General features: G+C 42.4%; 1 protein-coding gene across 1 annotated transcript; it reads right to left on the reverse strand.

Annotated features, from left to right (window-relative positions):
• Positions 1 to 290: 290 nt before the first annotated feature.
• Positions 291 to 3930, reverse strand: Pet117 (PET117 cytochrome c oxidase chaperone). The gene is made up of 2 exons (XM_020184864.2): positions 3738 to 3930; positions 291 to 439 (listed from the first exon to the last, which is right to left on the reverse strand). The coding sequence occupies exons 1-2, from the start codon at positions 3831 to 3833 to the stop codon at positions 293 to 295; spliced, it is 243 nt and encodes an 80-aa protein (XP_020040453.1). The 5' UTR covers positions 3834 to 3930; the 3' UTR covers positions 291 to 292.
• Between the last annotated feature and the right edge of the window lie 8708 nt (positions 3931 to 12638).

The raw sequence follows: 12638 nt of genomic DNA on the forward strand, positions 1-12638 counted from the left end.
GAAGTGCTCTTCAGGAACAATCCTAAACCGGGAACACTGAGCTGATAGGGGCTGCTACCAAACTCACACAGACAGAAACTCTTCAGAAGAGCATCTGCCCACAAATTCTTTATGCGGACACAGGGATTCTGAAAGAAGGAATTCAGAATACAGAATCCACTGTCCTTTATTTGATCAAGTTTAAAAGGACAGAGACAAAGAAGGGGCGGAAGATCTCAGTGAATTATTCTCCACAATACAACACACACATTCAGTACTGTCTGTCCCACTGATACTTCATATTCATTTGAAGTCAAGTTTTTTGAGATCCTTTTTCCAACATCTTCTCTCTCTCTGCTTCAAGTTGCTCAGTCAAAATAATCTGTTCTCCTAAAAGACGAATGTTTTCTTTTTTCCGATTTTGCCTCTCAATGTCTCTGATCACTCCGTCACGAAGCCTCTAAAAACGTGAGAAACAGATTTCAGTAACACCCTGAACAGGTGGTTCCCATCCTGTGCCATTCAAATCCAAATAACAGTGTTACCAAAATACACTTAAAATGTTCAGATTGCAAATACCCACTTACTATTTTAACTTTCTGTGCAAATGTAAAATGTAATAAAGACACCATCAAATAAATTTGGTAATGTGCTACAATGTTATTACTGAAATGACTTCTTATCACATTTTAAGAAATTCCTGAATACAGAAAACTTAATGGGAAATAAAAAAGAAAAAACTGGCAGTATGTTGAATTTGGAAAGTTCAACTGATGAATGATGCTTTAAAAATTTCATAAGCCTGTAATCCCAGCACTTGGGAGGATGAGTTAGAAGAATCACAAGTTCGAGATCAGTCTGGGCTACATAGTGAGACCCTGTTTCAAAAACAAAACAAAAAAACCCTGGATAAGTTAGTATTGTAATACTGAGAACTACTTTCCTTTTAGCAGTTATCTTTGATGAATAATAAACATCAAGAGAAAAAAATAGATTACAAAAATCTGAACAAACTGTTAAGGATACAAGAAAATACAGAACCAGGTTTCTTTTAGCATGAAAGGTGAAAAATGTATAAATGATACAAAATTACTAACCAATTACACTACAGAGAGAAAAGGAGGGGAAAAAGACTACTATTTGAGGAAAAAAAGGTAGTCCATCAATGTAGAAGTTACTTTGATAAGCTGTAAAAAGAAAACTCCAGAATGTGAACATGGATGAGGTTAAAAATGAGATTTTTCAAAACATTAATTCAGTCAATACTAATATAATATTTTATAGTTTATAGCTCACAGAATATGCTAATAACAGCAGCTTTGTGAAGCAGATTAATGGGGCGAGGCCTAGGTACATTTGGTTTTTAAAAAATATTGAATCTATTTTTAAAGACTCACCTAGTGCCTTATTTGCTGTATCTGCTCCAGGCCTATGGTTTCATTTGCTACAATAAGGGAATTGGGATAGTTCTAAGGGTCCTGTACTAGTAACTCATCCAAAACTCAACTTTCTTAAACTCTATCCTGAGCAAGATTCCCACTGAGACACCCCAGGTCTTCCTGACACCATTTTCCTCACAGGACATACCATACCACCCACCCACAAAGCACACACCAGGGGCTGGACCTTCCCTCCTTTTCAGACATATCAACCTGAGCTCATGACCTTGCTTTCCATCCCATCACTTGCAATCTTTCTCCAGGTGATGGCCTCACACATCCTTCCAGTGACTTCCATGTAAGTACTTACTAATCACCAAAGATCTCTTCACTATCACAACTCTTTTAACACCTGGAACTGGCTCATGTAAGCCAGGGCATATGAGAAGGGATATACCCTGATAAGCCCATGATAAGTTCAAAATATCAAAAGTCAAAAAAATGCATTGAATATAACCTCACCTACCAAACATCAGAGCTTAGCAACAGAGGACTATAGAGTATCGTGATCACATGGCTGACTGGGAGCTGTGGCCTGCTCCACTGTCCAGCATCTCAAGATAAGATCTTACCACAAATCACTAGCCTGGGAAGGTATCAAAATTAAAAGTTCAAATTAGTTTCTACATGAATGCCAACTATAAGTGAAAACACTTTTACTTGGTTTTTGCTGGGTTACAGTGAGAATTAAGGATAAGGTATGTACTTAACACAGTACCTGGTATGGTAGACAGTCAGGAAACAATAGTCACTATTATTTCTTGCTTCTTTGAACCTTCAGACATATGCACAGTGCCAATCTGGTCCTACTCTTTTTCCCTGCTAAAAAGTAAGTTCCTAATGAAGGTATGTATGTAAAATAAGCACAGGTTATTCTGGTTAATCTTTTCTTATCACTAACTTCCAAATAACTAAATCTTTCTGTTCTTCCACTTTCCCATTCTCTAACAGTGATTCTCAACCCAGGCTATGGGTTAAAGCCTTCTGGGTGGCTTTTGAAACTGAGTCACTATACTCAAGAGATTCTGGTTTAAATTGGCTTGGGATGGGGGGACACCCCAAGCCTTAGCCATATTGTGAAAACTTCCCAGAAACATGTGATGTACAGCTAGGGCTTGGGACAAATCTCTAACCCATCCCCTACACCATTCACTTTGAAAATAACTGGCTTCAAACTGGCCTCAGGATTACACTGACATCCTGTTCTCTCCATCTCAAGTTTTCTCAGGATCCCGGACTTCTCCTTTTCCTTCTCAGAAGGAAGTTTGCCTCTATTCCAAAAGCTACCCCAGTGCAATCCTACTTAAATCCCAAATCTCTAATTTCCTCCCTTGCCTTTTCATTTTTGATCATCTCAACCCCTCCTCAAAGTTCTTGTGCCTTTATCTGCTTCCTCTCCTCCGATTTCGAGATTATGAACACCAAGAACAAAGACCTCAACTCTGTACATCAATCCCACAGCAGCAGTCCAAACCAAGAACTGTTTACCCTTGATTCACTCAGTTCATTACTTCTATCCTTGGCGAACTAGGTTCAACCAAAACATCTGTCAAGCTGTTACTTGAAAGTTCAACAACCTGCTTGCAATAGTTTAGCGCTGCTGCAAGTTATTTATATACCCTGAAGCCATTGTTCTTTATCTTTGTATTCCCAAAGTGCCCACTGCCTGGCACACAGTGATCAGGTCACTAACTGTTTGCCTTCTTGAAAAAGAAAATACGAACTGAGAGAACTAATCAGCAAGTTTTAACTGTTCATTTAAGCAGAAATGTCAAATCTCAGCAAACTGCCTTGGCCAAAGGTATAACAGGATAAAATCACTAGTAGTTGTTACTATTATTTTGGGGTGCTAGGGATGGAGCTAGAGCCTCGCGCATGCTCGGCAAGCACGCACCGCTGCCCTGCGCTCCAGCCCTGCACGTCCGCTGCACTTAAAACTCCTGGGGCTCCAGCCCCCACCTGGAGGCCGAGGGGTGGAGAGAGGCCAGTCCCTTGCTGAAGGCACTCCAAAGAACCTCCTTCCCGCCTTCTACTTGAGAAGGTGCGCGTCCCTGGCGCTTGGCGCTCACTCGGGGGACCACGGACCTCCGCTGCGCATGGCTGCGCCGTGCTGCCGCTAGAGACCCGGGCAGCCGCCGCCCAAGCCGCGAAGGCCTGGAGGTGCCGGGCGCGCCCCGCAGGGCAGGGGCTGGGCAGGGACGAGCGAGCCCCAGGGAGGCGACTCCGAGGAGGAGCTGGCGGACGGACCACGCGGACGGGCACCACCAGAGACCCGAGGCCGCCGCGAGCCCCCGGAAGACACGGTCACGTGACACCGACCTGCTGGTCCTGCCGCTGCTTCAGATGCACGCCGGCCACCGTGGCCGCCGTCAGCAGCACCGAGAGGCCCAGCACCACCTTCGAGCTCCTAGACATCCCCGCGCCGGCCGCCGCGGCCGCCCTCTCCCACCCCAACAATCAGCCCGAGGCGCCAGGATCGCCGCCCTGCGCGTCGCTGCCTGTTTGGGACAGGCTCGACCCCTCGAGTGCCAAGCTGTCGATGTCGCCCGCCGCCGCCAGGGGCGAGCAATCGAGAGCCGAGCCTGTGCTCAGCGCGCGGCTTGGATAAGGACGGTGGGACCCAGCTGTGTGTGTGTGTGGCGGGGGCAGGGTCCCCCGAATACCCCACGAGCGGAATGACGTCCCCAAATCTGAAGTGATCCTGCCCAAACTTGCCCTAGCACCTTTGCCAGGTTGGGGGGAGAGGGGTTTCTATGCCTGAGCTCAGTCCCTTCCTCACCTCCTCCCCAGGGGTCGGGGGTGAGCTGGAGGGGTTGAATGCCCACCGGAGTACTGAGCTGACCCTGGCTCACGCCTGTCTTTCTGAGCGCCTGCCTGGCCCAGGTGCTTTGCCGAAACTGGCCTCATCTAAACACAGCCTGGCATTGCCCCTAAGGCGGGCAGGTGCCAACAGGTCGTCGTCCAGTTAGGCGGCTTCCCAGGCGCAGGTGGTCTTCATGGAGTTTTTGCTGGAGAACACATAATAACACGTGGTAGGCGCAGTCACTTGCTTTCACTTGGGGTGAGTGGTCAGGCCCTGGTGTTTTTTTATAATCGAAAAAAAAATTTTTTTTTTCTTCTTGAGACATGGTCTTGCTATGCAGCACAGGGTGGCCTCGAACTCGTGATCCTCCTGCCTCAGCCTTCCGAGTGGCAACAGATTAAAGAGCACAGGTAACCGCGCCAGGTCAAGATCGGGAAAATGGCCCCAGATGCCTGTGACTCTTTTAAGAGCTCTTATATACTCTAAGAACCTCCATTTCTTTCCCCCACAACTGCAGAATTTCTTATGATTACGTTACTGAGAAAACAAATGATAGATTGAAGTCGTGCATTGGGAAGCATAAGGAACTTCTTTCTCCCTGGAGTAGAAAGACGCATGGCTGTCCAGAAATTGTATCTGAAAGAACAGCCACTGAAGAAGTGTTTATCATTGAATAATTCTTTCCCACTAAAATTCACATGGAACGAGCTTCTTCCTGTGGAAGCATTTATAGATGATATTGATTAGGGTTAGGTCTCTAGGTCTCCCGAGGTCTTCTGCGACACTCATCTCTGTTTATAATGCTTTGCTATTCCAGTCTGTTATGTGAGCATAAATGGTATGAGGCAAATATTGCTTTTTAGAGATGTAATAAAAGATGCCTTTTTCAGTTGTCATTCCATTTACAACATTTTTTGTAGCCTGAGAAAGATGTATTATTGAACTTGAAAATGGAATATCAGCCCTAATGAACTTTGGAATGAAGTTCCTAAATTATATTAAAGCAATTTAATTCGGGGTGTGTTTGCATATTTCTCTAAAGAAATAAAAACTATACTAGACTGCTTTTTACTTGTGGTAGAACCCAGGTCTGTTTTCTCTGTAAACCAGTGCCCCTTCAACAGATGTTGAATGTACTTCAGTGTATCAGATAGCCTTTCATTTTAATGTGATTAATTTTTCCACTTGAGATGTAGTCTACTTTTTTTTTTAATTCTTTTTGTGTTTATGTCAACTAAAAAGGTGAATTGTCTGTTTAAATATTTGTAAACCTAGGACTGGAGGTGTGGCTCAAGTGGTAGAGCTCCTGCTTTGAGAGTGCCTGTTCCACAGACCACAAAGCCCTGGGTTCAAACCTCAATCCCCAACAAAATAAGTAAATATTTATAAACCTAACAGTATGTTTTACATGTTTGTCACTTACGATGATCTGAGAACATATACTGTGTAATTTTTTTTGGTTTTTTGGTGGGCTGTGTTTGAACCCAGGGCTTCAAGCTTGCAAGGCAAGCGTTCTATTGCTTGAGTTACACCTCCAGTCACTGAGAGTGACTGCATACCATGAAACATTGAAAAGCAATTTTTCCATTAAAATAGTTTCCATACTGTCTAAGTACATTTTAAGTATGAGTGGTGGATTAGAATAAGAGTTCTGGGACAACTTGAAGAGTTTCTACTACTGAATACATCTTTTTTCTTTCTTTGCTTCTTCTTTCTTTTTTTATTTTCCCCCCTTTCATCAGATCTTTCAGAAAAAAAGCACTCACACTGAGGAACACTTGCATTATTTCTTTTCATATTCAATAAACCTTCTTACTTTGGGGTTACATCGACATTGTTAGAAAATTTGATTCTACGTAGGAGGGAAAGCCATAGGCAAGCAGTAGACAACAGTAAGTCACCTTTTAACCCAACTATGGCCAACAATGGGGGGAGGGGGTAGAAAGAGAATTCCATTTTTTTGTATCCATAGATTCTGTGAGGTTGGTATGGTATCAAAGGACGAAATTACAATTTAAAGGGGGTTTTTTTGTATTTTTTTTGTAGTTCCAGGGATCTAATCTAATGCCTCTTTATACTACTACTTAATAGACCTTAATTGGTTTTATTTTCCAAATGTAGAATTGGGTAACACTTCATTCCATAAAACAGAACAATTGTTCCCAAATACATTTCAAAAGGAAAAGTACAGATTTGCTAAACTCTTTTCTGGTGTTGATTGCATTCATTGTGCCAACAAACCTTGATTGTGCCAGGACAGTGGATTCAAGGTAACCAAACATCAACACTCAGGAGGAAGACAGACTCAGATCAAATACAATAAAAAAAGGGGCAGATGAAAAGTAGCAAATGCTATGTGTCCCCCAAAATTCGTATGTTGAAACTCTAAATTAATCCTCAATGATATGGTATCAGGAGATGGGGACTTTGGGAAGTAATTAGTGTTAGGTGAGATCATGATTATGGAGCCCCCATGATGGAATTAAGTGCTCTTAGAAGAAGAGAAAGAAGTTGACCTCACTCTTTGTACCATGTGAAGACACAGTAAGAAGACAACCATCTGCAATGCAGGAAGATGGCCCTCACAGGAGCCCAACTATGCTGGCTCTCTTATTACCTTCAACTTCCCAACTTCCAAAACTGTGAGAAATACATTTCAGCCCCAAAGTTAGGTGGGAGTGTAGATCTACTTTTCCAGGCTTAGGATCACCCAACACAGAAGATTCTAGATCCAGTTCTCCTTCTGCAACTCTCTTTCAGGACCTGGTCTTGAATTCCTCATTCACGCTCCCTCTGTGCTGAGTCATCACTCATGCCCAGTACATGGAAAGGTTCTTTTGCACCACTGGGGACTCAGGTGAGGGTTGCTCCTGAAATAACAAAGATGAGGACAAGCAGAACTTCTAGTAAAAGCAGGAAGACTTTTACCAGAAAAAAAAAAAGAATATTAGCAAACAGTTCCCTCAGGCACTGTGCACATTTTCCTGCTGTTTATCTGTATCAAATTATTTCCTGTTTGTAATGACTCTATAAAGTAGGTGCTGTATTATTCCATTTTACAGGTGAGCGATCTAAAGCACCTTTTGTAACTAGCTCATAATGGACAGCCAGAAAGTTACAGAGCTGGTCCACCTACATGGGTTTTAATTTTTTTCTAAAAATGAAATTTGTCTGAAATTTCATATGTCTTTTGTAAATACAAGGAAGATGTTGCTGTAGGTTGGAACTAGGATGTGCTCCCCAACCCTCACCAAAGGCCCGTGTGTGAAAGGTTTATTCCTAGGAGTAGTGTTACTGGGAGAGGATGGAAACCCTAAGAGGTAGGGCCTAGTGGGAAGTCTTAGGTCACTATAGCGGTGTGCCTCAAAGGGGATTGTGGGACTCTGGTCTCTTTTGCTCTCTTTTTCATTTTCACAGGCCATGAGGTAAATGGTTTCACCACGCTCTCCCTCCATGATGTTTTGTCTCTCCACAGACCATGGACTGAAACCTCCAAAACTGTGAGCCAAAATTACCTTTTCCTCTTTTTAAGCTGGTGTTTTGTTGTGGTAACAGCTGACTAATACCAATTTGTATATAACTAGAGTGTTCTAATTTCATATGCTACTTGAGAGAAATTGGAGGACATAGAAGGCAAGAGAAGGAAGAAGAGGAAAGGAGAGAAACTTGACTGGACGCAGATGAGAGGGCAGATGAGAGATGATAGATTCAGAGGTACTAGCATTTGCTCTCTGAGAATGCTCTTTGCCCGCTTGAAGATGGACTTCAGAGAGACATGTCTCTTCAGATTCTGGTTTCTGGTCTTCCATTACTCACTTCAAGCAGGAGAGCTGCTGCAGCCCTCCAATGAGATGTTGTTATCGTAAGTTGGCTTCCATGGGTACACACAGCTATGTGTCAAGGAAAGGGGTGGGAAATTGGGCTTTGGACTTGACATAGCTTAACACTTGCCCCATGATTTGGAGACAATTTCTTTGCTAGGCCTCTGTTTTCTTCTCTGTGCTATGGGGAAAATATACATCTTCTCTTTGGTGCACTGGCTGAGACAACTAATTAGTAGTATGACTGGCCAACCAAAGTCAGGCATGTGGTAATAATTCACGTGTGAGTATCACAGCCAGCAAGCCTCCAGTGGTCCCCTGGAAGCCAGAAGACCTTGACCCCCTTGGCCTTGAGGAGGCAGGAAGGCACAGGGAGGGCTCCAACCACTACTGGTGCAGACAATGGCCCTGGAACCTTGTCTGCACATATTTTGAAAATAATTGTTTGCAATGGTATAAGCCTTATTGGAGATGTTACTGTTGACAACAGTGTAATCCTTCTAAGAGAGCTTGCCCAAACTGTGAATTAGAGCTTCATTGTTTCAAAATATAGATGTTCCTGGATTTACAATAGGATTCGATCTGACAAACCCATAGTAAACTGAAAATGCTTGCAATACACCTCACCTACAAACCTCGTTACTTAGCAACACAGAACCCTGTAGAGCATCAGTTGTTTCCCTGATGGTCATGTTGCTCACCAGGAGCTGCGGCTTGCTGTGCTGCCCAGCACTGTGAGAGAGGATCCCATAAATTAGACTGCTAGACCAGGAAAGGATCAAGATTCAAAACTTAGGGCTGGGGGTGTAGCTCAGTGCTAAACCATGTGCTTAGCATGTACAAGGCTATGGGTTCAATCCTCAGCACCAAAAAAAAATGTTTTTGTTAATTAAATTTGAAGTACAGTTCTTACTAATGCATATCCCTTTTACACTATCAAAAAGTCTGAAAATTGTAAGTGAAACCACTCTAAGTCAGGGACCCTACTTCATGTGACTAAATTATTTTGGACTCAAAATCTACTCACAGTACAGAAAAAAAAGTCAATATTGACATTGTTAATGAAAGAAAAATTGTTATATCCTTTAAATATAATTTAAACTTATGCATCATTGTTAAAAAAGATAATGGCTTTAGTTGACATATCATGCATTGGCAAAGACATGGAACAGCTGGAACTCTCCTGGCAGGAGTGTTGGTTGGAAACACCTGTACCCCATGATCCAGCAACGTCATCCCCATACATATAGTCAACAGAACCACATGTGTACGTACACAAAAGATATGGAGGAAAATATAATTAGCCACTCAGCTATAATAGACAAAAAACCACAACACCCAGTTGTCCATTAGCAAGAGAATGGATGGATAAATTGTGGTATTTTCATACAATAAAATACTATGTAGCCTTGAGAATGAATACTGCTACTCAAAATGAATCTCACAATTCTAATGTGCAGAGCAAGAAGCCAGGCACAAAAGAGTATCTGTAGCTGGGTCTGATGGTTCACGCCTGTAATCCTAGCTACTTGGGAGGCTGAGATCGAGAGGATCATGGTTCATGTTAGCCTGTGCAAAAAGTTTGAGAGACCCCATCTCCAGAATAACCAGAGCAAAATAGACTGGAAGTGTGGCTGAAGTGGAAGAGCACCTACTTTGCAAGTATGAAGCCCTGAGCTCAAACCCCAGTACCCATCAAAAAAAGTATTCTGTATAAATTCCACTTATGGAAGTGAGTGTGGTGTATACCTTCTTAGTGAGGAAAGGGAATGGAATATCTGCTGGGAGAAGGCAGGAGTGGGACTTTGGGGATGTAGTATCACTGTCTCTTGATCTGGGTTTTGATCCTGGGTATTTGTGAAATTTAGTTCAGCTGTGACACTCTTAGGCTATGTACTCATACCTATATGCATAACATCCTTCTATTCAAAATCTTACAAAAAAATAGGAATAGAAAAAAGTGTTTTATCATCACTTCTTACACCAAAAAAAGTTTTTCCTCCATGATCACTGTCAAGAATTGAGAAATCGCATTTAAAACATCTTGATCAGTTACTATGTGCAGAAACTATGATTAAAAATTATTTAAACGTAAAACTTAAAAAAGTTAGACTCCACTGGCATGGTGGCACATGCCTGCATTTCTAGCACTGGGAATGTTCTGGCAGTAGTTTGAGATCACGCTGTGCTACATAGTGAGACCCTGTGTCAAAACAACAACAAAAATTAAGATTCCAAAAAGCAAGCTCTAATTTTCCACTTTTGAAAAAAAAAAAAATCACAGCTGAGGATGTAGCTCAGTGGTAGAGCACTTGCCCAAGGCCCTAGGTCCCATTCCCAGCAACACACAAATCCAATATATTATCATGGAATTTTCCACGAATTTGAGATTTAAATACAGTCCAGTAGTTTTTCTTTTTTCTAATAATTATATAATATCACATTTCTGTTTTTATTCTTCTATCATGTGAAGAAAGTATAAATGATTACTATTCATGAAGCTCCTTTTAAAAGTCTGCAGACTCTGTCACATTGATGCCAGTGCACTATACAAATGTCCCTTTTTATGTTTACTGGGATGGGACAAGATTAGGAAGCATTGCTGACATAATATAATTTTAGACCAGAACTTTGTGTACTGCTTTTTTTTGGGAAGTGCTGGGGATCAAATCCAGGGTTTTGCACATGATAGGCAAATGCTTTACCACTGAACTACACCCCCAGTCTATGTATCTACCTTTATCTAGTGTCTTGGTATCCCAGGATCACATCAACACCTGTCCCTCTCACCTTTGGATTGACCCAGATGTGCCCAGAGTGACCAACCACTGCTCTTTTGCAGGGGACAATGGGTGTGCCATCCACAGCTCCTGTCCCTTCATTGTCAGTTTTTGTTGTTTTGGTTTTGAGACAGGATCTCACTATGTGGGCCAGGCTGTCCTCAAACTCAAAGTCCTTCTGCCTTAGCATCCCCAATGTTGGAAGTACAGGATTGTGCCACCACCAATGACTTCATTATCAGTTCTAATGGGACCCCCAGGGTGAGAACATAAAATGTCGGAAGCCCCAGGATCAAATCTGCTCAGATTCAGGTACACTAGAAAGCTGTTTCACTCTTGCTGAAGCGTTTTCAGATCTGGAAGTCCCTTTGATATTCATTGTTTGTAGTGATGATTCTTCATTGGGAGATGATCAGTGTATACTTACTTCAACAGACAAGGATGTGAAGCTGAACAACTTGTGAATCACTCAGTGACTCTCCACTCTTGTAGGATAAAGTCCCAAACTCTAGAACAGCATTCTACCACTATCCTTTTCTTCTAAGTAAGAGGCAACATCAAACAAGAAGACAGGCCCTGGAGAAGAATCAAGGGAACACAGTCATCTCCTCATGTTTGAACAATGTGGTCACACAATGCCTGTTCCACCTTCACTCACACAATGCCTGTTCCACCTTCACTCACACAAGGGCAGGGACCTGAAAAAATGCTTTCACCACTAAATATGTAATTTGGATTATTATTCGAACTTGATCAGGGCCAGGTCCGTGCAGCGACTATGGAAGAGCTTGGTTTGAAATCACTTCTGTTTAAAGGGAACAGAGATCCTTAGTGCTCTAGTGGAAGGTATGCATAGGGAGGCAGAGGTTTAAAGTGGATTAGTGGTGAGCACAGTGAGATCAGAGGCATAAGGCAATGATTACAAGGTCAGTCATATGGGGTGGGGCTGAGAAAGTGGGGGTGTAGAAAGGGGAAGCTTGTTTGGGAAGAAGGTGGAGCATGTCAGTGGAACTGGCACAAGTAACTGACTTTCTTGTAAATGTTTCAATCTCAGTACCAAATGATTGTAGAAACATCACACAACGTGCCCTAAAACACTGTTAGGAATATTTAAGAGACAAGAAGGGACCTTGCCTTGTGATGGTTCTATAGTAGGCTCCACAAGCAGCCAATGCTGTGAGCCTCATCTTCAGGCTGAGGCTCTAAAGGCAGCCTTCAGCATAAAAGGCAAAAATCAAAGAGCCAAAACTATCTCTTGGATCTGGAATGTCTCCCAAAGGTCCAGGTGTTAAGAGCTTAATCCCCAACTTGGCACTATTTGGAAATGGTAGAAACTTTAAGAGGTAGGGCCTGAAGGGGTCTTCTGGTCATTAGAGATGTACCTTTGAAGGTGATTGTGAGACCCCAGCCCTCTCTCCCTCTTTCCCTTTTTATTTTTCAATTCTAAGTCATGAGCAACTCTGATCTACCTTATTTTCCCAGTGGTAATGTGCTGCCTCACCACAGACCAAAGGAAAAGTGCTAACGTATTACAAAATCTCTAAAACCATGAAGCAAAATAGGCCTTTTCTTATTATAAATTGATTTATCTCAGGTATTTATTATAGTACCGAAAGTTGACAGACACAGAAAATTACACATTGAAGACAACAGACATTCTCCTAGTAAGCCCAGAACAGCCAGCTTTACCCCAGCCCTGAGTTCAGTGGACTATCTACAGCACTAATTTGGAATTCTGCACAGGAGATTTGCCTCTTATCCCTCATTCATTAATTTATTCAACCATTTGTTTATATCAATGTAGACTCATGGATAT

Source organism: Castor canadensis, chromosome 5, assembly GCF_047511655.1.
Source record: "Castor canadensis chromosome 5, mCasCan1.hap1v2, whole genome shotgun sequence".
Classification (NCBI taxonomy): domain Eukaryota; kingdom Metazoa; phylum Chordata; class Mammalia; order Rodentia; family Castoridae; genus Castor; species Castor canadensis.